This window comes from Microtus oregoni, unplaced genomic scaffold (assembly GCF_018167655.1).
Source record: "Microtus oregoni isolate MIOR12 unplaced genomic scaffold, Mior012 000002F_ref0000024, whole genome shotgun sequence".
Taxonomy (NCBI): Eukaryota; Metazoa; Chordata; class Mammalia; order Rodentia; family Cricetidae; genus Microtus; species Microtus oregoni.
This window is the reverse complement of record NW_024543061.1, coordinates 79,057,458-79,082,636: the sequence shown is the minus strand read 5'-3', so window position 1 is coordinate 79,082,636 and position 25,179 is coordinate 79,057,458. Positions and strand designations below refer to the sequence as shown.

The 25,179-nt window shown below is 39.3% G+C and overlaps 1 protein-coding gene across 3 annotated transcripts in view; it reads right to left on the bottom strand.

Annotated features, from left to right (window-relative positions):
- Pik3c2g (phosphatidylinositol-4-phosphate 3-kinase catalytic subunit type 2 gamma) overlaps positions 1-25,179 on the bottom strand; it is a 314,439-nt gene that overhangs the window by 189,457 nt on the left and 99,803 nt on the right. For all 3 annotated transcript variants that reach the window (XM_041640636.1, XM_041640645.1, XM_041640651.1), the window contains 2 exons: positions 16,685-16,778; positions 12,853-12,947 (listed from right to left, as the gene is read on the bottom strand). In XM_041640636.1, coding sequence (XP_041496570.1) covers positions 12,853-12,947; positions 16,685-16,778 — 189 coding nt within the window. The remainder of the gene's footprint in view (positions 1-12,852; positions 12,948-16,684; positions 16,779-25,179) is intronic.

Below are 25,179 nucleotides of genomic sequence, written 5' to 3'. Positions count from 1 at the left end.
AAACAGTACAGATGAAGTCAACAAAAAAAATATCCTTATCTTATTTTCTTACAACTCATGGCTTAACAGTAAAATTCAGAGTGATCTTGGTGTTTTTAAGTCTTAACCACATACTAAAAAGAAACATTTATTAAATGACCTAATATCTACTTCAAAAGTTTTTTTTTTTTAAGAAAAAAGAGTTGGAGAGACTTTTCAGCTCTAACAGTACAATCAGAGACTGAGGATCAGAACTCAATTCTTAGTACAACTGTTTGTAACTCCTGCTTTAGACAAGCAACACCCTCTCTGGCCTCTGCTGGCATCTGCACAAGTGTGTTTATATACAGGTACAGACAAGACTTGACACATGCACATGTATACACATAAATAAAAGGAAAATAAATCTGTTTAAGTTCTTCAAGGAAGCATTTTTGGATATATATATTATTAAACACTGAATTCAATGAAACCATCGTTCATAACTGGCAATACTTTAGATCATCACAAATGGCAACCTCATTTCTCAATTTTGTGCAAATTTCAAAGTTCTCAATTTGTTTCCTTCTCAGTCTGTCTTCTAAATTAAAAAAAAAAAAAAACTTCTCCAGTACATGATTGAATTGCTAAGTACTGAAGAAGAAAAAAATTATCTATCTATTTATCTATGATTGACTTGCTAAGTACTGAAGAAGAAAAAATTATCTATTATCTATCATCTATCTATCTGTCTGTCTATCTATCATCTATCTATCTATCTATCTATCTATCTATCACCTATCTAACTAGTTGAACCCTTTGGAATTAGGAGTTGAACTGGAACGAACCTGACTTGAAGATGAGATACCATGGGAGAGATTTTAATCTCAATTCCCTAATCAGATAGATAATTATCATCAGATAAACCATTTAAGCTGTTTAAATCCCTTTCTGGGCTAGTGTATGGTACTTAGGATCTTATTTAGTTCCAAATTCTGTAACTCTATGAATATTTCCTCATAAATACTATTAGAAGACAGAAGTGGGTTTAGGCATAATGCCATTTTGTTGGTCATTGTGTTGTTGTTGTTGGTTAGAGCCAAGCCAGAAAAATTGAACAAGTGGGCATAGTAATGTTGCTTTGCAAGGCCTTCACCCATATCCCTAGCATAAACTATTCTATGGAAAACACATGACTATGCAGAAGTGTTGGAGATGTGCCCGTAAGTTCAGATTCTGACCAGCCTTGGTCTAAGTTAACATGTGAGTTCACTATGTGTCTACAAAATGCTTATCGCCACAACCCTCACTTACATCAAACTAAAAGACAAGAATTTTCAGGCAGAATAATGGAAGTAATGAAGACCTTCAAGTAAATCTCTGTGTCTGGTTTTTGAATTGATTTGTGGTTTATTTTTCAGACATCCTTAATAGGAGCAATTATACTTAAATGACATTATAAAATTAATTTGAAAATTATATGGAGTTTGAAAATATCTTTTTTTTATTAAAGGTGCCACATAAAACCTTTGTCCCATAAAATGGAAATAAAGCTGGAAAAAAAAAAAGAAGCAACTGTTTGTATGTAATGATGACCTCACTTAACTGTGCTAATGGATTTATAGACATAGCCACTGCTTTGTCTTCATGTTAGCTAAGGAGGAAAAGGGATACTGTTCAGGTTACTCATTGTGCAGTCTATCTGGTGTATAATATTTTTTTTGAGAATAGCAGGGTGAGCACTGATTCCAGCAGGTCAATATTAGCTGACAGCCAGGCCTACGTCTCCCTTACAAAAGAGTGAAGTGGTATTTTATTATTTATTACATTGTAAAGGTAAAAAGGTGAATTACGGGCAATGTAATGATTCTTGAAAGCTGAGAATTGAGGGTTGAAAAGCTCCTATTGATTCTGTATTATGTGTACTCTATAGCACTGTGATAGCTCCCTCAAGAACGGCTCTTTAGTCTTCCCAGTATTCAGGCATCAAAGTGGAGAGAGCGTATACCTACACTTTGGATTCAGTTGGACACATTTATCGGTATTTAATGAAAGCACACAGTTAGATTTTGTGATTTACTTAATATCTGGTCTTGTCCATCACTTGCATTTGACATACAGAGACATAGGCAGAAAACCAGAAAAATGGGAAGCATTTGTTGGGCCCTTGCCATCTCTGTCTTTACAGTATTCCTGCTGTCTTGGTGCAGAGATGGTGGCCTCTGACCTTTTTTAAGGCAAGGGGCATCTTCGTTTATGTCTATTAGTTCAATAGTATCTTAACAGTTGCACATAAATGGACAAATTATTGATTCTTTGCAAATGTTGGGTTCCAATACATATTTTCATATCAGAAGAGAGCTGATGGAGGGAACAATGGTTAATCTTGAGGGTGACTCATGAGCGAGAGCCAGGGATATATAGTTGATGGGCAGATGGAAAGGACACACCTACTTTAAACCACAGCATACAAATTTTAGTGCTGTTTTATTTTGTTTATACAAACTTGAGAAATTTTCCCCAAGATGAGAATAAGGAAAAGCACAGGGTGATTGTTTAAAGTGTGAATGGAGGGGACAGGAGATGAGTCGATTAGTAAAGTATGAGAACTTGAATGCAGATCTTGAGCAGCCGCATAAAAAGTTGGGTGTAGCAATAAACATGTAATCTCAGCAGTGGTGGGAAGCCAGAGATAGCAGAATTCCATGGGCCTGAGGGCCAGCCTGTGTAGCTGAATTAGCAAACTCCAGATTGAATGAGAGGTTTTGTTCTGGCAAAATAAGGGGGAGAGTGATTAAGAAAGACATTCAACACAGACCCCTGGTGTCAATACAATACACATAACACACACACACACACACACACACACACACACACACACACACATTTTTGCATCATGTCACATGACAGATAACATATCGAAGCATAGGTGCTTTAATGCTGTGTGGTACCTGGAGAGTCCTTTGTCGCCAAACTGCTCAGTTTATTCTGATTTTCCTACCTGGTCTAGAACACAAGCAGCATCTATTTCTTCCCTACTCCTCATTCCTGATGTTTGTCTCTGACTTGCTCATATCCTCCTTACTCTCCAGTGCTGCCTTCACCACCATCCATTGCCTGGCTCCTGGTCAGTCTCCTGAAGTTGCTCAAGCCCTTTAGCGCTAATTCCTCTCTGCCAGCAGCTCTCTTCTGCCCCCTTCTGTCATAGGTCTGCACTGGCACATTTGGGCCCAGACAATTTAAGTCATTCAGGCAATATGAATTTATTAAATATCTACAAAGCACCAAGTACTTCTCTAGGTGTTGCTTGTCTGTCAGCAAATAAACCCATAATATATGGTTTATATATATGGTTTATAATATATGGTAATATATGGTCTTCAAAACAGATATTCATCCCATTTTAAAGGGAGAAGCTTGTAGCTATTTTGCATCCAGTATCTAAAACAACACTTGCATTGAGACGTGGATCTATTAGCCACATCCACACCAACTCAGACTCAGACCAGCTCTCCTTGGAACTCATTTATTTGGATTGGCATGAGCGTAAAGGCGATGGGCACTGTTCCTACTGTATAACATGTTCTGTAGGGTGTAAAAACATACAGCTGGCCTATAGCTGATCCAGGCAACTCCTAAATTGAGATTCCTTCCTCCGCCCACATCCTGGGATTCAATCAACTATTGATTACAAGTACTAAAATAAATATATCTATACTGAACAATCAAGGCTTTTTCTTGTCTCAGTCTCCAAACAATGCAATATAACAACTATTCACATTGTATAAAGAGTTAGGCATAATCAAAAGGGAACTGCAGTACACAAGAGAGTGCATGTAGAACCTATGAACACACTACATTTTACATCAACTTCAGCATTCACAGACTTTGGTACCTGCTGGGGAGGAATGTCTCAAGCAACTCCAGAGCAGCTACCAAGGAACAGCTATTCACATTGTTATTTCCATTTGGAGATGTTTTTAAATGTTATGTTCTCTAGAACAGCATATGGGAGAGGATTTACAGTTCATGGGATCTCCTGGAGAAGTATTCCTCAGGAAATACTCCAAGGGGGATCACAGGAAAGGGCAAGAGGTCAGCAGGACACATGTTGACACATTCATCCTTGACTTCACCATGAAGCACCTCTGAACTGTAGCTTAGACCCTGGAGATTTCCCCATCCCAGGGCATATGACCAGGCGGCAGTCAGTTAAGGGTTAGTACCAAAGTTGGGGACTAATGTAGCGGCCAGATAAAGAGGACCATGAGGTCATCAGTAAGTGAAAATATCTTTGACCTGAAACACATCGCTGTGATTTTATAAGATGAAATTTTTTTAAAGTATCTGACTTTCAGATGCTGTGGAAGAAATAGTATAGAGAAGGCAAAATGGTGCAGTGAGCATCATTAGCCATCATATGTGTGAGTATCTTTAGCCATCATATGTGTGAGCATCATTAGCCATCATATGTGTGAGTATCTTTAGCCATCATATGTGTGAGTATCTTTAGCCATCATATGTGTGAGTATCATTAACCATCATATGTGTGAGTATCATTAGCCATCATATGTGTGAGCATCATTAGCCATCATGTGTGTGAGTATCATTAGCCGTCATATGTGTGAGCATCATTAGCCATCATATGTGTATCATTAGCCATCATATGTGTATCATTAGGCATCATATGTGTGAGTATCATTAGCCATCATATGTGTGAGTATCATTAGCCATCATATGTGTGAGCATCATTAGCCATCATGTGTGTGAGCATCATTAGCCATCATATGTGTGAGTATCATTAGCCATCATATGTGTGAGTATCATTAGCCATCATATGTGTGAGTATCATTAGCCATCATATGTGTGAGTATCATTAGCCATCATATGTGTGAGTATCATTAAACATCATATGTGTGAGCATCATTAGCCATCATATGTGTATCATTAGGCATCATATGTGTGAGTATCATTAGCCATCATATGTGTATCATTAGCCATCATTTGTGTGAGTATCATTAGCCATCATATGTGTGAGTATCATTAGCCATCATATGTGTGAGTATCATTAGCCATCATATGTGTGAGCATCATTAGCCATCATATGTGTGAGTATCATTAGCCATCATATGTGTGAGTATCATTAGCCATCATGTGTGTGAGTATTATTAGGCATCATATGTGTATCATTAGCCATCATATGTGTGAGCATCATTAGCCATCATGTGTGTGAGCATCATTAGCCATCATGTGTGTGAGTATTATTAGCCATCATGTGTGTGAGCATCATTAGCCATCATGTGTGTGAGTATCATTAGCCATCATGTGTGTGAGCATCATTAGCCATCATATGTGTGAGTATCATTAGCCATCATATGTGTGAGTATCATTAGCCATCATATGTGTATTATTAGGCATCATATGTGTGAGTATCATTAGCCATCATATGTGTGAGTATCATTAGCCATCATATGTGTGAGCATCATTAGCCATCATGTGTGTGAGTATCATTAGCCATCATGTGTGTGAGTATTATTAGCCATCATATGTATGAGAAAGAAAGGTATAAATTTCAGCAAAGGATGTGGAACAATGCTTTTCAATAATCACATATTCAAGGGCACTGTGGAATAGAATCAGGGAACCATGGTCATTCCCAGTGAAGGGGAGTCAGAGGAAGCTGTCTGGAGAAAATGGTATCTCCACCGATCTGAGTCTTTGCTATGGCTAACAAATTATCACACACTTACCAGCAACAGAACTTTCTCACAGCTTTGCAGCCCCAAAGTCTGAAGTTAAAGTATTCAGGCCACGTTCTCTCCAAGGGTCTAGGGGAGACCTTCTCAGCTGTTGGTGGTTCCCAGTTCACTAGATTTGGGTCATGTCAGTACAATACAAACCCTCATCTTCCCAGGGTATCCTCTACTAAGGGAGAATCTTCCTGACTCTCATAAAGTCTTTAATGTAGGACCACCCTGATCATACAGAGGGATCTGTGTCAAAACTGTGTTCTCATTTACATCTTCAAATAAAGTCATAATTCAGTTTTTTGGTCACTTCAGTCAGGCATTTTGTCGCAGCTATGAGGGAAGGATATTCCCCTTGGGTCCGAGACAACTATTCATCCTCTCCTCACACCTCTGCTGGAGAAGCATCATAGTAGCTGCAAGTCAATTGCCTTTCACAGTGGCACTCGGTTGTCATGGAGGTTTTCATCCTAAGACTATACCCTCATAGTTCAGTGTCTGGTGAGATGACCGTTGGGGCAATGGCGGGTAGACACAGGGGGCAAGGGAAAGCTGCTGCAGGCTTAGAGAATGAGAGGCCTTGGTAAAGGAAGGGTTATGTTATGTTAGCGAGGAGCAAAATAGCCTTCTCCAGAGCCCGGGTGAATAGGATGAGACACTGACTTCAGTGTTAAATAAACACATGGATTCTGGAGAAGCAGCTGCTCAGCCAAGTGAAAAAACCTCATTAACTTGATGGCTGTTGGGTTTCTGCTCTGTCTTCCTTTCATTATTTATTTAAATTACAGGACATTGCTTTTGTCAAAGGAGCCCTAGCTTCATTCTTTGAACCTGAACCCAATATTCGACACAAAACAGTCCCTGAACATGATGCTAGGTTCCACCTATATTTAGTGCCATGAGGTTTTAGACACAACTACATTTTTTCCCCTGCTTTCTCTGTCCAGGGTTTGGGATTCTTTAGCTTTTGCCTGTTTTTAAAAAAAAATGATATTTTCAAACTTCCTCACTTGCCTTCGTTTCCCCCTTCCTGTAGTCTCTCCAGCTTGTCCCGCAGAAATGATCAGTTTGTCTGTCACTTAGCGTCTTCTCTATCTCTTCTTGAGTTGATAGGAAGAGAAATGGGTTTCACCAGAAAGGCTACCCTCTCAACGACTCCTTCAGAGACAGTGACATAACTGTAATTCTGTGAGCTTATAAACATGACATTGATTTCCAACTTTGTCTGCAGTGGCTGTGACCTTTCCCAGGACTCCACTTCTCACACTGAATTTTAACAGATGGGTGACTTACTTAGGCAGCACCACCACTCACCAGTTAGATTGAGTCCTTGATATTCTAACCTAACTTTTCATAGCCTTTTCAAAATTACATTTTATCCTTTACAGACATCTGTATTTGAATTCAAGCACCTCTTGCAATGATTTAACATGCTTTCATTTTAATATGCATATTAAGACAAAGTTTCAAGGGACGTAAACAGCGTTTAGTGGAGCTGTAGTGTGAGTGCCTCAGGAAACGCCACAAGGTGTATCCACACAGCTAGCTTCCTTTAGCTCAGTGCTCACAGAGAAACTGGAACGACCTCACCCAGTCCTCTTGTAAGAGTCTGTTCAGTGAAGGGTCAAGCATCCAATGTCTCCTTCCAGTTAGTTGCTGGAGGAAACACTCTGTGTCTTAGATTAGACATTTAAAATGAAATGAGTAGCAAGGGAAATGTGAACCCCTGACAAGTTTCTGTGTATTTTGAGCCCTTCAAGGGGAGGAATGATGTCAATAAGAAGAATTGAAAGAGACTACATGGTTCTTCCAAAGGGTGTAGGTTTGGCTTTTTTTTTTTTTCAATTAAATTGATAGTCTTAAGTAGCAAATTGAAGCAAGTAGATAATGCTGTCACATCTTTTTTAGGACTTAAGAATGTCCAATTTTGATTATATTACTAGGCCATTCACTCGTTATTCTTAAAAACTTATGCTGTGAATCTGACTCTGAAAGGTCCATTTAGAGAAGGATGGAAAAGCAGTATGGAGACGGCAGCCTGGGCTCAACAGTGGATGATGATGGGGAAAGCCTGATAACCGCCTAAGTAACTCTTGCTTCTCTGTTGCTAATGTTCTAAATTTATGCTTGGGAAAGTCTTAGCAGCCTAAGACTTTTGATAAAAAGCAATCCAACCACCGGGTTCCCTTGCTTGAAATTCACAAGGCATTAAAGCATTTTTAAAAACCTGCATGGTTCCTAAATATCCACAGCCCCACAGCTATGAGTTGTCTGGAAATCGTCACGTGATACAACCACAAAACCTTCCACCCATCTTACAATCCAGACTGAATTTAATTTCCTATTAAAAAACAGAAATTGTTGAAAAGGAAGGGTTTGGAAATTATAAAAGTTAACCTGTACTCATAAATAGCAGCACTTTCTCTTCTGGGCAAGTTGGCTGACAAGAAGCTGCCTGGGTGGGAGACAGTGAACAATAAGAGTCAGAATAAAAAGGAATATAGCATCTATTCCACAGAGGGGAGAAGGAGGGAGAGAGAGGAAGAGAGCAGAGAGCGAGGGAGAGGGAAATAGAGGGAGGGAGGGAGAAAGAGGGAAAGGGAGAGGCAGTTTTAGAAATTCACAGAAGTAGTACAGACTATCTGACAGAAGACAGGTGACTCTAGGAGACAGCCCCCAGCCGAGAGGGATAAGGGGCACCCCAGGCAGCCTTGGTGAAGAAGGACTGGCAGTCTCACCCTCGGGACAAGCTCACAACACATAGGCGTCCCCAACCAGGTGTAGGTTTTGATTAGACCATGATTCTTTAATTGGATGAATTATCAGTAGATAAGAGTCCTGCTTTTTTTCACTCAATATATCATGTGGAATGTCCTGTATATGTGTTGCTTTATTGGTGGATGAATAAAGCTGCTTTGGCTATGACAGGGTAGAAAAAAGTCAGATGGGAAATTCAAACACAGATATAAGGAGAGAGTAAAAGGAGTCAGGGAGATGCCATGTAGCTGTAGAAGGAGGATATCAGAACAGAACTTTACCTGTAGGCCACAGCCTTGTGTGGATACACAAATGAATAGAAATGGGTTAATTTGAGATGTTAAAGTTAGCCAAAAATGTGCTTAATCTATTGGCCAAACGGTATTGTAAGTGATTATTTGGGTCTGAGTGGCCAGGGAACAAAAGAGCGGTTTTCACCTTGAAGAGCAGAGGGCAAGGGCCATCTTAGAGAAGAAGCTATTGTCTGAAGCTTCCCTAACCCAGGGGAGGGTTGGATGGGTCTGAGACCAGACAATAACTAATAGTAAGAAAACCCCGTCCAACATACCACAGCCCCAGGGCAAAAAAAAATGCCTCGAGGAAGTGCAAAAAATTAAAAAAGAATATGATAGTCATTTTCAGTGTGCTTTGAAGTTCAGATACAGATGAGCTATAAACAGGAAAACCCAGCTACCACATGCTATGCTAGCTCCTCTCCTCAAGCTGCACTAGGCTAGCTTCCCTCTCCAAGCTGAGCTACTTTTGCTCTCCAAAGATGTCTAATCTAGCTTCCCTAAGATCTGTTAGGCTACCTGCTCCCCACTAGATCTGCCAGGCTAGCTGCCCCCCTGACGTGCTAGCCTTGCTCCCCTCAGATGTGCTAATCTAGCTCTCCCCAGCACTATATTAGTTTAGTTCCACAGCTCTGTTCATCTAATACCCTCTCCAACTAAACTAAAAGTTTAGAACAGAAATTTATTAACAGGCAAACATGCCTAGGGGCCTGTAGATATAATAGGATCGGTCATGTACCTGATGAACTTTAAACAGTGTAAAATATAGAGATGAACAGCGTCAAGGTTAAGAAATGGACAAACATGGGAGGCAGTGTGAAAGAGGATACTTGGATGGCATGCAAAATTGTGCACTTTTTGGCTACTCAGCCAGTGAGGAAAGGGAGGGAGAGACTGGAATGTGGGCTATAAAAGCTTCTCTGCATTCAATATGCATACCTGCCATTCTAAGCTAATAGACGGTATGCAAAATCATGAAGTAAACTGCCTTTCTCTCAGTATTCAGAGCCGCCAGTTCTCCTGTTATGGAATGAGGCTCCATGTTTCTCTCAGAGACAGTTGTAGGAAGCAGAAACGTCAGATGTTGACAAGATGAAAAGTGCAAGACCTGGGAGACTTGGCTCAGGTGGTGGCGTATACAAGAAAACACAAGTCCACCCTTGGTTTCAGGGAGCAGATCTCACCAACTGAGAATCATACTGGAGATTGACAGCCTAGAGAGATCAGCACTTGGAGCCATTTCTCTGTAAGGCCCAACTTTGAAGCTCCGCTCATGCACCTTCTAACCCATGCTTCTTCTCGTTCTCTCATTCATACCCAGCATGTCTTGAGAGTCAGAAGGGCTCTCTGCTTACACACATCTCAATGTTCTGCTTGCTGTGTAGCCCCAATGCATTTGAGAGACACTCTCAACCAGAACGAAAAGCCATTTCGGAGGAACAAGCTGGTGAGTCTCAAGAAGGTAATAACATCCATCAAGCCCACAGACTGCAAAGCTCCATGTAGTTGTGAAAGAGTCTGGTAAACAATGAAAGAAAGCTATCCATGAGAAGTCAGCTCTTGAAGACCCTGGAGACTTGGCCAATACAGTCTAAGCAAAATCATAAACCACAGGAAAGACAAATGTCCACAAGCTCAACCATGCCCTCCACCCCTGAATTTACACCGAAGTCTTTAATTTTTTTATTACACAGAAATAACCCTCTTCCCACACATTATCTTTTTTTGTTTTTCAATTCTTTTCTTCTACACATCTCTTTTTGCTGTTTTTATTTATCTTAGCAGTATTTTATTTTGTTTAATATTTTTAAAAATATTTTATTACATTTTTACAGTTATCTTATTTTGTTTATAGATTCCTTTCATCACTGGCCAGCCTTTTTCCTTTCTTTTTGTTTGTTCTTTTTTTCTCTTTCTACATTTGTCCCTTATAATGGACATTTAATACCTGAACTTCCTTCCCTCTTTTAATTTCCTCTGATCTCTCAGTCTTCTTTCTTTTCCCCAGAGCATCATTCTCCACGTCTCTTTTCTTTAGCTTGCTTCTTTTTTTATTTCTCCCCTTTGTGTGACTTCCCTTCCTTTATCCCATTCATTTACTACCCCTCCATTTACCAATAAAAATTTTTAGACATTCTATTTACTCTTGTTTTCCAGTTCATGGCCCTTGGTGATGAAATAAATACTGGGCTTTAGTTGATTGTGGAGTGTAACTCTTGATCTTGCACAATTCAGTGTTGATGCTGCTACAGTCCCTTGTTCTATTCTCACTGAGAAGAACTGGGGATTGAGCCCTTAAGAACAGGCTGCCGCGAGGGTCTCCAGATGAAACCATAGACACTATCCGCAAGAGCAGATGGGAAATTCACAAAAGAGAAACACAAAACGGTGGGAAAGCTGAACAACATGACTCTTCAAAGATGGTAATGCCCTAAGTAGGAGCTGAACGCACAGATGCCGAATTAAGAGTTCGGTGAAGAATTCCCAAATGTTTTCTGATAAAAGTTGTTGGGAGCAGTAAGACCCCAGATCCTGAATTTCTTGTAATCCCCTGATCTGAGTGCCTACAGCTGCTCTGAGCATGAGACCTTCAGGAGTTCCTGATGGCAGGAGTGGTTTCTGGTGGGTTTGGCTGGGGCGTGGCTATCTCTATATAATCTGCCCCTGAACACAATAAAGGGGGCATTCTTGGGGAATTCAAGGATGACCCGTGTCGCTGTCTCTCTGTCTGTGTGTGTCTGTGTATTTTAAGCTCCAACCCCCTTGCCCGAAGCTCGCGAACTGGATGCCAGCGCACAGAGCGCAGACACGGGGCACGGTGTGCGGCAATTGGAGGACCCCACTGAGATATCGGCAAAAAGTGGTCAATGAACTGAAAGGGGTTACTAACAAGCCACGAATTCAGTCCAGGGCTTGACAGGAAAATCAGCAGTACGGAGAAAGAAGCTAGAGAACATCACAACATGATGGAAAGTCAGCAACAGGGAAGGCAACTTCAGCAAGGAAATTGAGATCTTGATGAAAATCAGTAAAACAAATAGAAATGCTAGAAGTGAGCACCTCAGTGCACCACACCCAAAGTCAGGAGGAGATGGCATCAGTAGATGCAGTTGAACAGCAATAAAAAGTTTTCCCACAAATAAACAACCCCAAACCAAGTCGGGCAGTATTGGTGCATGCCTTTAATCCCAGCACTCAGGAGGCAGAGATAAATAAATCTCTGTGATTTCAAGGTCAGCCTGGTCTACAAGAGCTAGTTCCAGGGCAGCCCCCAAAACTTCAGAAAAACCCTGTCTTGAGAAACCCGGAAAAAAAAAATCCAAACTGGACAGATTCACTGTTGAGTTTGACGAAACCTTGATGCGAGAAAGGTGACCTCTACATACCTCAAGCTGATCCACAGAGTTGCAGAAGGAAGGTTATGGAAGTTACTGCACAAGCCAGTTTTATCCCAAGAGTGGAACTGGATTTTGAGAACCCAGATCAATTAACACATGACAACTATCACCCCAATGAACACAGGTTTGAAAACTCTATAGAATTCTCGCACATAGCATCCATCTATGGCATGCAGGCTTGGATGTGTATGTGTCGTGTATGCTGTGAAATGAGAGGAGGAAGAGGTGTAATGGTAGGAGGAATGTGGAAAACTGGGGACAACAGAATACATGTGATGTGAGAGAAGAGAGGAAGACTACTGTGGGAGGAAAACCAGCAAGAAGGGAGCAAGGGATGGGGGAGAGTAGCCAGGGGATGGATGAATAAGAAAAAAGAACAATGATGCATATGTATGAAAATATCATAATTAAACCTGTCATGCTGTATACTAATTGGAAGAAAAGAATTGAGCAACAGCAAAAAAGAGAAAAAAGTCTTCTATATAAATGTTAATTATTTATGCTGGAATAAATAGGCTTCTGTAAATGTTTCCTGTTTTGATAGGCATGCACAGTTTTAAATAGAGTTGTAAAAGTAACTTGCAAAGATTCAGCAGAATTTTCAATCGACAATAATACAATCATAGGTAAAGGGATCTTCTTCTCACCATGCTGAGAGAAGCTGGGGCCTAAGGGGACCTGGACTTGTGCCAGTCTTACCAGTAGAGACGGTGGGCCACCCGGATGCTTTGCAAGGAACGACGAAGCAGGAGATCTACCAAGGGACTTTCTAGATTCCACTCAAACTTGACAGCCTGCAGTAAGAGGCAAGGAATCCTTTGCTCTTTATCAGTTACAAACAAAACAAAACAAAACAAGCAAACAAAAACCCACAACATACTACACAGGACTGCAGAGGCTTCAGACAGGAATATGGAAAAATAACAGGAGCTTTTCAATAAAATATTGATAATACCCTTGATAGTTTATTTGTTGTACAATAACACAGAAAATGTTACACAATTTGTATTTCCATGGTCTTGCTTCTTCTTATTTATGTTTTCGGAGTATAAGAAACTAAATAAAGGCAAGTGGTTGGTAAACTCCAGCCATGCCCCAGGGGAGAATTTTGCCACAAAAAATATATGCTGAAAGCCGGGCGGTGGTGGCGCACGCCTTTAATCCCAGCACTCGGGAGGCAGAGGCAGGCGGATCTCTGGGAGTTTGAGGCCAGCCTGGTCTACAAGAGCTAGTTCCAGGACAGGCACCAAAGCTACAGAGAAACCCTGTCTTGAAAAACAAACAAACAAAAAAAAAACAAAAAAATATATATATGCTGAATTTCGGTGACCCATAAAATGGTATCATTAAGCACTAGACAGTTCTACTGACTTGGAGATCAATTAGCTCCCACTCACAACCAAGACAGAAATCCCCAACTGATGTGTGACTATTAATCTACAGATACTGAAGCTTGATTAAAAATTCAAAGCTGCTGCTGCCACCATAACTCATTCCTAAACCATTTCTTCCTCTCCTTCATGAGCAGCTCGGGAAAGCAGATCCTCAATCTGATCAAAGATACAGGCAGCAATGGCAGCCTCTGATGCCTTTGGGACATCATTCAGACATGCACCTGCCCTCTGTACGGACTCAACTGTCCCCAGTCTGAACTTGGGTCTCATCATAGGAGCAGAAATTGAGTCATCTTCCTAAAAATGTCCATTCCTGCTTTTTCAGTCTATTTGCCACATACACATACCCATGCACATAGAGAAACGACAGAGAGAGGGAGAGAGGGAGAGAGGGAGAGAGAGAGAGAGAAAGAGAGAGAGAGAGAAAGAAAGAAAGAAGAAGAAGAAGAAGAAGAAGAAGAAGAAGAAGAAGAAGAAGAAGAGAAGGGAGAAAGGGAGGAAGGGCGGGAGGGAGAGAGAGAGAGAGGATTTAAGAAAGGCTTTATACCACAGTAGAGATAAAAAGAAAAAGTAGTGCTGTTTATCCCACATCTACACCTGAAGGATAGATTCCTGAAGTGTTAAGAATGCAATAATTTCAGCAAATGCACATAAGTCTAACACTGGTGGAGTGTGTGTGGCAAACGTGTGCCTTGTCATGCCGCGGTCATAGCTCCTTTCTCTCCCATGCTCATGCTATGTTGGCTTGGCTGTATGTTTCGTTTATGCCTCAAGGGAGAACATATAATATGACCACTGAGGCAGAAGCTGGTCCAGAATTTGCTCTTGGATCTGCCTGGTTTTTATCTGTTTTCTTGTTTCTTCTGGAACCCGGTGATGAGAACTTACAGACTGACCCCCTTGCTTACAAACTCATTGCCTTATTCTGCCTAAGGATAGAGTTTCCCTCTCATTCTTATTATAAAGTATGCAGTCAATCTTTTTGGGTATGTGATATAATTTCTAAAAATAATCAACAGGGGAGGATGCATTCCTTGAAGTAAATTTAATAGTAAATGTGAAATTCTCCCTAGATTTTGTTGTTTAGTCACAGTAAGTATTTCTTCCCATCTTAGAACAATCTATAGCTTTTATTTTCAATTACAACACAGATAGAGCTTTCAATTTTTATTTCTGTAGGTGCGGCATTAGATTTTGAGTGTACTTTTTATGAAACTGGCTTGATTAGAATATGGCTTTGAGTGGTATTCTTAGCACCATGCATACTGCTTCTGAATGGCACATTGGATATAATTCATTCTATGTGAAACTTTGTAAATATTTACTTCATCTCTGTGCCAAGTTAGAGATAGCAAGTTGCCCATACCTGTGAGTCACGACATGAATATGAACCCACGAGTTGGATCCATCTGTTCTTATATGTGGGTATTATTTTTTGTTTTAATGATATCCTGACAAATCAAGGGAAGTCATTACTGTATGCTGTGGGAATTCCTACAGCCAGTACCCTTTAACTTACCCGTCCACTTGGGTGTGGCCTCTTATACTATTTATGCTGATAAAAAGTGTGTGTCCAGCCTCTTTTCTGGCTGCGGAATTCGGTGGTTGTTCTCCGTTCCAGCAGATGATTGTGTTTTGTGAGTCTACTCTTACATAAATAACCCTCTATTATCCTCAATTCTGAGCTAGTGTGGGATTTCCTTTAAGTGTCCTTTTTCAACTGGATGGATCACTTAAAGTACACACCAACAGCTATTTCTCAGCTCGATCTCTCAGGAGGATGTCAGAACAATTCCCATTGTGGTGTACAGAGTAACATTAGAGCTTATTAATAGAAGTTTCTTCACATCTCATAGCAATGATCAATAGCTGAGCCAACTATCTGTTAAGGAAGATTCCAATCTGCCAGGTAAGGAACTGTCTGAGTTTAAAAATCAGCCTGAGTGTGGCGATACCTGATTGTAAATCCAAAACACGGGAGCTGGAGGCAAGAGGATCATGGGAAGTTCCAGGTCATCTTTTACCATATGGTGAGTTTCATGTCATACTGGCTTTTGAGACTCTGTTAGTGGAGGTAGATCGGTTGGTAAAGCATCTGTCTTGCAGACAGGAAAATCTGAGTTTGGTCCCCAGAACACATGTAGAAAAGTCAGGCATGGTGGCCCACCTTGAAATCCCAGTGTTAGGGAGGTGGAGACAGGCAGATCCCTGACACTCATTGGCTATCCAGCCTAGCTTACTTGTTAAGCTTGGGGCCAGTGAATGCCCTGTATCAAAATAATAATAATAATAATAATAATAATAATAATAATAATAATGACAACAACAACAATGGTGACTGATACCTTGAGTTATCTTTTAGTCTTCTAATATATATATACATATATATGTATATATATGTATATATATATATGTATATATATATGAGAGAGAGAGAGAGAGACAGAGAGAGAGAGAGAGAGACAGAGAGAGAGAACAAAACAGAAACCACAATGCTGCTCTTCTTCATACCCAGCAAACAGTCCTATTGGAGCATAGCTACCCTTCTGTAGCGTGGGTGCTTGTGGATGCTCACGTGTGAACCAGATATCTCCAGTCTTAGCCTTTCATTACCTTCACATGGCTTTCTAGAAATTTCCCAATGCTGTAATAGCTGATGTTGCTACATTGTGCTAATTAGCAGCAGAATTAGGTGTTAAAAATTACTTTCTCAAGAGTAATAACTGTCAGTAAGACTCTACATAGGAATGGCAAGAAGCTCATGAATGAAGAGCTCTTTGGTAAATGGCTGTTTTCTACAGAGTGCTTCCTCCATTAATGTTTCATCGATTTACATACTCAGTCATGAGATGATTGTTCCCCCTCATGAACATGCCTATGTTTTCCCCAATACTAATTACTAAGAGAAATTGGTTTGTGAAAACTTTCCTTGTGGGTTTTTATATGATTTCTTGTTAGTATATCAATTCTGGATAGAAAATGTCTATATTAATAACGTGGACACATGGGATGTAATCAAATTTTTCCTTGGCCAACTCGCACTATAACATTTCAGTGATTTTTGTGGGCTTACACTGGGAACCTTTAGAAAATGGTTACTTAGGACCCTGGGATCTCTTGGGGGCCTTGGCTCTTACCTGAACCAGCTGTGGGAGACACTCCAGCAGTTCACCAGTCAAGAGCCTGTCTAACTGTTGAATGGCCACTTCACGAATGTCTTGGTCTGGAAAACTGACAGACAGTTAATGTGACTATATATTTGGAGTTGACTTAAAGTAATGAATTACACACGCACACACACACACAAACACACACACACACACACACACATACACACACATACACACAAACCATCTAGGATAGAGGATATATTCCACCCTTAGTAAATAAGGTCCTGTGATCATCTCTAAACCAATTAAGAAAACCAGTACTCATTTCTTTTCATATTCTACAGTATAGAATCTACAATCTCACATGCTCTGCAGGAGAATGCCCTACTGACTAGACTTTTGAAGTGGGCTAGGTCCCATCCCTGTCAGTACACTTAGCTATAATATACAAGTTATGAGAGAGCTAAAAACCATTCCCAAAACGGTCTGAACATCCTTGATTCTTATTCAAAAAATTATTACCTCCTGGATATCTGGTCATTTATATGATTAAAAATGGTATCTAGTATTTTCAAAAATGTTTTTAGCTATATATTAATGATGAACTAAGAAATGTAACTTAAGGGCTGGAGAGATGGCTCAGTGGTTAAGAGCATTGCCTGCTCTTCCAAAGGTCGTGAGTTCAATTCCCGGCAACCATACGGTGGCTCACAACCATCTGTAAAGAGGTCTGGTGTCCTCTTCCGGCCTGAAGACATGCACACAGACAGAATATTGTATACATAATAAATAAATAAATAAATATTTTAAAAAAAGAAATGTAACTTAATAAGGACAAATCTTATAGTCTGCGAAGCTCTTGAAGCCTATAATAAGATTTAACATCCCCTAGACAGCTAGCAAACACCAGTTTTTGAATTGAATTTGTGAAGGTGCTTAGCTTCTGAAGCCACGTCCCCCCAAACCATTTTATTCATGAATGAGCTTTTTGTGTTGCTACCATCTTGTACCCTTTGAAGATTATACTCAATTATCTCAAAGTTGCTGAAAGTGTCTAGAAGTCACACACTGTTTTAAGTGCTTCTGGCTTGTAGATTTGACATGCATAGATTCAGCAAGATATAGTAAGAAGACTTAGTTTTAAAGGGACAAGCCTTCAAAAATATTAACAGGTATAATTTAACTTGAAGAAACACCTTATGACATTTAAAAATAATGACTGATAAGTGAAGAAAATGCCACATTCTTTTTGTAGGAATTAACAATATTTTAAAGTTAGGGTGCTCAAGATCAGCTTCCTACGGTGTGTAATTTCTAAAACTTCACTCTTTAATGTAAAGTCTGTTTTCCTTTTTGATTTTTTAGTATATTAGATTAATGAAGGTGAAATAAACATTATGCAACTAGAGTCAAGTAAAAAAAAAAATCAAGGCATTACCCAGTATCTCCCAACTGTCCTTGAGAGTCACTTGGAGTGGGAGGCTGAACAGCTATGTATTTATTTTCAATTTACACTGGGTTCCAATTGCAGCTCAGATTTCACTTTCAAACTTATTCACGTGAAACAAATATTTATCATCAACAAATCCACTTCTTGTCTTATTTTCTTTTCCCCTCTAAAGACCCCAACCATGAGATGTGATGAGAACTCTGGTCCAGACATCTGAGAAAGTATTACTGAGGCCAGAGGATCTCACCCCACACAGACCAAGTGGAGGGTGCAATGAAAATGTAATGGCCAGTCTGGTCTGGTCTACAGAGCTAGTTCCAGGACAGGCTCCAAAGCCACAGAGAAACCCTGTCTCGAAAAACCAAAAAAAAAAAAAAAAAAAAAAAAAAAAAAAAAAGAAAAGAAAATGTAACCGTAGAAGGTCGGTTCATTTCAGCGTGCTAAGACTTAAGATTTTCTAACGAAATTCAGTGGCCTCTAATTTACTGTTCTCAATTACTAAAGCGTTTGTCTAAAGCCTTTCAATATCAAGGTGAATTTGAGAACAGTCCAAAGCCTCAGAGGGATAATGATAAATGCTGATGCCCAAGATATTGTGCCTTGAGTCAGCTAGCCGCCATCAAGCTTTCTTGTCTGCCTGTCTCATCTTATTGATATGGATGATGATAAAAGTATGGCAGATACTACACATACTTCTTCTTGTGCATTCATTTCCATACACTAGGTATCATCCTTCATGGCTATGTCCCCAGTTCCTTTGGAATTGTGGTGACTACTAATGTACTTGAACATTATTCAAACTAAACCTCTTCCCTTTCTTCTTTGAGCTGTCTACACCAGACTGCTCGCTTCCTCTCTTTCTACAGTCATAAAGCCTCCAATTCTGGTTAGCTAGTTTAGCTGACCTGATGGGCTCCATGTTAAGTGAAAGACTCTATTCCAAGAGTACAGCAGAGGAAAGCTCCTGGCATTGACTTCAGGCCACCACACACACATGCATAGGCTTTTGTGCCAGCTCATACATGTCCACACAAAGATGCACATACACACAAACACAAATATGCCTCAAATCCCACTGAATGTGAATATCCCTACTAATAATTTCCTGTTCTCCCATGATATTGACTTACTTACTTCTGGTCACTTGGGACTGGGTAATAACATATTTTTAAAAAATATGTTCCTATTCCTCAATGAGGGACTGAATCAACTGAGGGTAATGTTTACTGAATCTTTTTTTTCCTTTTATTCCTAGGATTTATCACTATGCTGTCTGTATTGTAGGCGATTTATCAAAATGCTTTGGTGAAGATAAAAAACAGTGCTGGAAATCAAACTATAGAAACACATTATTCTTTGCTTCTCACTGAGATAATTTAAATTGGTTGCAGCAGGTTTAATTCCACAAATACCACCTACATAAATTTCATACTTTTTTCCTTGTCTCAGTCAAGAGGGTAAGAAAAAAAAAATCTTAAGGAAATGTAGAAGGACATTTTCCAATGCCTGCAGGAAGAAGAAAACAAAAATCTATTTGTACTTGTCCTGTGAAGTGGGGAAACGAGAAATATACATGCAGATTCAGGGAAGCATGTTTTGTATTTGATGGAGAGGAATGTCTCATTTACTTATACCTTTGCTTGGAGTTTATGAAGAAATTGGAAGCAAAATTGTCTCAAACCACATGGTATCTTGGAATGTGACTAAGGACTCACTTGACATTCAAGGGAGTCCAAACATTGCTTGCTTTTGACTATTTTTGGAAGAGTAAGCAACCTTAGGAGATGCTTGTGGTGTTGCTGATGCTCCTAAAACAAGGGCTCTTTCACAGAGTACTGGCAGTGTAGAACAACAGACAGAAATGCTTTTAAGTTGTGCTTATTTTTGATGTAGCAATTTAACATTTGGGAATCAATCCTAAGGATGTAATAAGAGATTTACATGAAAACATGTTTATGTAAAACATTGGAAATACAATATAAGTCTAAAACTAAATAGGTTTAATACACTATGATCTCCTGGTATATACAGGCACCAAGAAAAACAATGTTGTATTTGGTGATCTGAAATTACTAAATAGCAGTATAATACCAGTTTTTAATATATAAAGTAATTGCCTTAATTAAGACATTTCCACACATGCATATGTATATTGGGATTATTCATATATTTTTTTTTGTTTTTTTGTTTTTTTTTTGTTTTTTGAGACAGGGTTTCTCTGTAGCTTTGGAGCCTGTCCTGGAACTCCCTTTGTAGACCAGGCTGGCCTCGAACTCACAGAGATCCGCCTGCCTCTGCCTCCCGAGTGCTGGGATGAAAGGCGTGCGCCACCACCGCCCGGCTCATATATTTTCTATTACTGATATTAACATATGTCCTTCTCTTTGAAAAAAATTAGTATATATCGTTCCATTACTCTTAATAAAAATATAGAAGCTATTAAGATTATTAATTCAAATACTTTAAGGGAAGTTTCACACACAACTTTAATTTTCTAACCTTGTCATATCTTTTCAAGTCTACTAAAAATCATATATTTTAAAGGAATATCCATCCTGGTAATTAATGAAAGTATGTGAATGACTAAGGATTTATTACCAGAATAAGAAGCATCAAATGTTATGCTCTTTTAAGAAGGAATCTCATTGGGTGGAGAAAAATGAATATCCTATTTTAGTTAATTTAGAATAATCTTCTGACATAATAGGTCTCTGGAAAATGTATGCTTGTTTTCTCATGGCCCCTGAAGTTAGGTGTGGATCAATCAACAAACCTGTTCTGCAAATCCTGGCATTTCTTCCCTGAGATGTTTGAAATTATTTAACATCCTATAGGGATTTAGCTGCAAGCATTTCCTGCTCAGTAGCTTGTTTCTCAATGAGTAGAGGGTTACCCATGTGGGGGCTGACTTTAGGTTGATATTTACAGACCAAAATGTCATATGTAACAGAAGACCTGAAAGCTATTTGAAATTTTCTATATGCCAGGTTATACTGAATTTCCAAATGATTCGATTTCTTGACACACATACATAATCCTTGCAGGTCAGAAGCTGGAAGGTACTCTTTGGTAATCACAACACCCTTGAGGGTGTCAAAATTATTGCAGGAAAAGACATTTATGCTTATAGTGTTATTCTTTAAAAAAGCACTATTGGGAAACCCTTGAGGCTGACATATCTCACTTATTGATAAGAAGCATCCATATACCTAATCAGAAAATGGATTCTCACCATTCTCACAAATAGAAATCAGGTTTATAATATAAAGATTCAGGTCTATGACATGTTACTGCTTGTGGGGTAATAAGGAAACTTAAAGAAAGGACATTACAGAAGTCAGAGTTTATTTAAGCAGGCAGAGAGAAAGTTCACAATGGGAGGTGAACCATGGTAACAGGATGGAAACTGAGAGATCACATCTGAATATCACAGGGTGTGGGGGACAAGGAGAGAACTTGAGGTAAGGTGAATGAGGTTCAAATCTGTCAGTTTGCCCATAATGGCATACTTCCTCTAGGTTGGCCACACCTTTTAATGTTCCCTACCATCCCAAATAGTGCCACTAAATACAACTCAAGTGTCCAAACACCTACGGCCAAAGAGGACATTTTCCACTCAAAGCACCACAGGACGTGTCTGAAATGGGGGTGAAAACCCTATTAGGATACACACTGTAGTTTTACCAAAAGTAGTCACGTTAAAAATCAGAAAATATTTAGTCAGTAGAGTGATAATTGTTTTGCATTTTTGTATGATATTCAATATCTGGTTTAGTAGAAGAAAGCTGTGTCCCATTTTCTTTATTATATAAAATACATTGCAATATTGATAGTCATATAACTTGAGGAAATATCATATCTTTCTTCATGAGTGTGATAAAAATCATTTTTAAATTATTATACAAGTAGCTGTATCCTTATTGCAGGTCTTCTGACACTGGGGTCTTCAGTCCCCATTTGGACAACTTCTGACATACCTATAGCTTTGCCTATGTGATTCCTGTGCATTCATAAGGAACGTAGTCTGTTGACTAAGGTTTCTGTCCTGCCCAGTCCTGCAGCCATTCAGTCCCAAAGAAATACACAGAGGCCTATATTCATTATCAACTGGTTGGCCTAGAAGCTCAGGCTTCTTATTAACTAATTCTTACATCCTACATCTTAAATTATCCCATTATTCTTGTCTATGTTAGCCAGGTGGCTTGGTACCTTCCTCAGAGAGGCGTTCTCATCTTGCTTCCTCTATGGCTGGGTCACGACTGTAGTCTTACTCCTTTACTGGAATTCTCCTGTTCTCATTGCCCCGCCTTCTCTACTTCCCATCTGGCTACTGGCCAATCAGTATTTTATTAAAATACGATTGACAGGGTACAGACCATTATCCCACAGCAGTAGTCAGTGCCTCTGCTATGTTTTTGAGGCAGCACTTAATGGGTTTGTTTATTTCCTGGGTTGTTGTGGATATTAGTTTAATGATACAAAGGTGTTTAGGATTTGTTTAACTGAGTAAACCAGCTTTACTTTACCTGTCTAAGACACTCGATTGGTCTAATGAAGAGCTGAGCAGCCAATAGCTAGGCAGAAGAAAAGATATGTGGGACTGTCAGGAAGAGAGAATAAATCAGTGAAGAAAAGTCGGAGGACACCAGGGGCTAGCCACCTAGTCACACAGCCAGCCATGGAGTAAGAAGGCAAAGAAGATATATAGAGTGAAGAAAGGAAAAAAGACCAAAGGCAAAAAGAGAAATGGGACAATTTTAGTTAGAAAAGCTGGCTAGAAACAAGTGAAGATAAATACAGGCATTCATAAATAAGAATAAGTCTCCATGTATTTATTTGAGAGCTGGCTAGTGATGCACCAAAGAGCAAAAAAGTAAAACAACAACAATAACAACAACAACAACAACAACAACAAACCCACCAACTACACTGGGTGGCTTTGAGTGTTCCAGCCAATATTCCAATCTGAGAATAGTCATTCTTTTCTCTCCTCTAACCTTTCAATCCCTTTCTTTCTCAGCAGCCTGTGAGAATACAATGGGGACTTGAGCCACCTTCAACAGAGCTGGTGAATTCATGGAATGATTATTTGATGTAAAATATATTTTTTAACTTTTTCCATTTGACTTATTTTTTGTCATTTCTATTTTTTTATTTTTTTATCCCCACTCTTTTCTCTTTTCTCCCCTTCCTTTCTAACCCATGATATGACACTGGGAAAATATTCTGCTCAGACTTTTAAAGCACTGTTTGAAAGCTAAACACAACAGAACAGATATCAACTTTTAAAAGCAAAAGCAACTTTGAATAAGCCTAAAAGCAAAGAAACCTGAGATCAAATTTAAGTGTAAAAGAAATGTCAAGCCTTCAGTATACACAGCATGAATTCATGGAGAATGCCACAAGGCTATTCACAGCTAAAAGCTCCAGCGTCAGGCTAGAATTAGAAATTGTCAGAAGGAAACAGTGTTTCTCCAATCGGTTTTGAGTCTGATGACACACACAGCATCAGCTTGGAAGTAAAATGCCAATATAAATATCTGTCCTCTGTTTCTAATAGGAAAAGCGATAAGATCTGGCAGGTGTTGTTTTTTTTTCTTTAAATACCATTCTAGGAAAAATGATGAATGAGGATTCTTTAAGGTAATTGAGACCCTCTCCAAACTGAATAATTTATGTTCTGTCAAGGAGTTTCATGTGGTTACTGAATATCAGAACCCAGGAAGACTTGGTAAGCAAATACAATCTCATAATGCTATCCTAGAAGATGCTGAGCCTCAAAGCTGAAACAGTTTTCTTAAGGATATCTGTGGAAACCAGAACCCAAAACTCAGAGACCTAGAATGGCATCACTGTACTTCCAGAAAGGCCTTTCAATCTCTGGAATAGAAACTTTCATATGCACATATAAAATCAAATGACTAGCTTCGATCTGTTATTATTACATTTTAGGTGGATCAATGATGATATACAATAGTGTACAATTTGAATGAGAACTGTCTCCTGGAATTGGTCCCCGGTTGGTGACACTATTTGGGGAGGTTATGCAACCTTTAAGAGGCAGAGCCTTCTGGGAAAAAAACACATCACTGGGGAAAGACTTTAAGTGTATATCCTTACTCCACCTCTCTCTCTCTCTCTCTCTCTCTCTCTCTCTCTCTCTCTCTCTCTCTGGTTTATGTGTGTGGATGAAGACACGATCAGTCAGTTTCCTGCTTCAGCCACCATGTCATGCTTCCTTAGCTATGATGGACTCTGTATCCCTCTGGTACCATAGCTAAAACAAACATTTTCTTCAGTAAGTTTCTTGGCCATGGGATTTTACTACAGCCATAGAAAAGTAACTAATACAACCCAAAGAGATAAGAAAATGGCATGGAGTTACTGTCTAACAGACTATGGGCAGTGGTCATCAGCCTTCCTAATGTTGCAACCCTTTAACACAGTTCCTTGTGTTATGGTAACTCCCAACCATAAACATATTTTTTGTTGCTATTTTATAACTATAATTTGCCACTTTTGTGAATCATAATGTAAATACATGTGTTTTTTGATGGTTTTAGGTGACCCCTTTGAATGTAATTTAGCCTTAAAGGTGTCACAACCCACAGGTTAAGAACCTCTGGTCTTTGGGCTTAAACAGAAAGTTGGGCATTAACTAACTATATTACCGTCATGCAAAAGGGATAGAATTTTAAACATTCTCACCACAAAATGATAAGTCAAATACATTAATTAGCTTAATTTAATCTTTCTATAATATAAACCATGAAAAGGGTCACAGGGCACCTCATGAACATGGAGTGCTTTTATAGATTAGCTAAGAAATAAAATTTAAAGTACTTGAGGAGCAAGAATTTTTCGTACTGTGCTCAGCGGTGGTTCATCTAATTCTGCTGTGCTGGTTATGGTCTGATTCCATTTACTTTTTCTCTAAAGCATTTCTGTGTAATGATGCTATGACCCTTTTCGTGGTTCCCTCTGATCACTCGGCTCCCTTTCCCGTTTTGTCTTCTGGCCTTCCTTTGTGCTGCTTTTACAAAGCTGCTCTATCTCCTATTTTCTAAACATC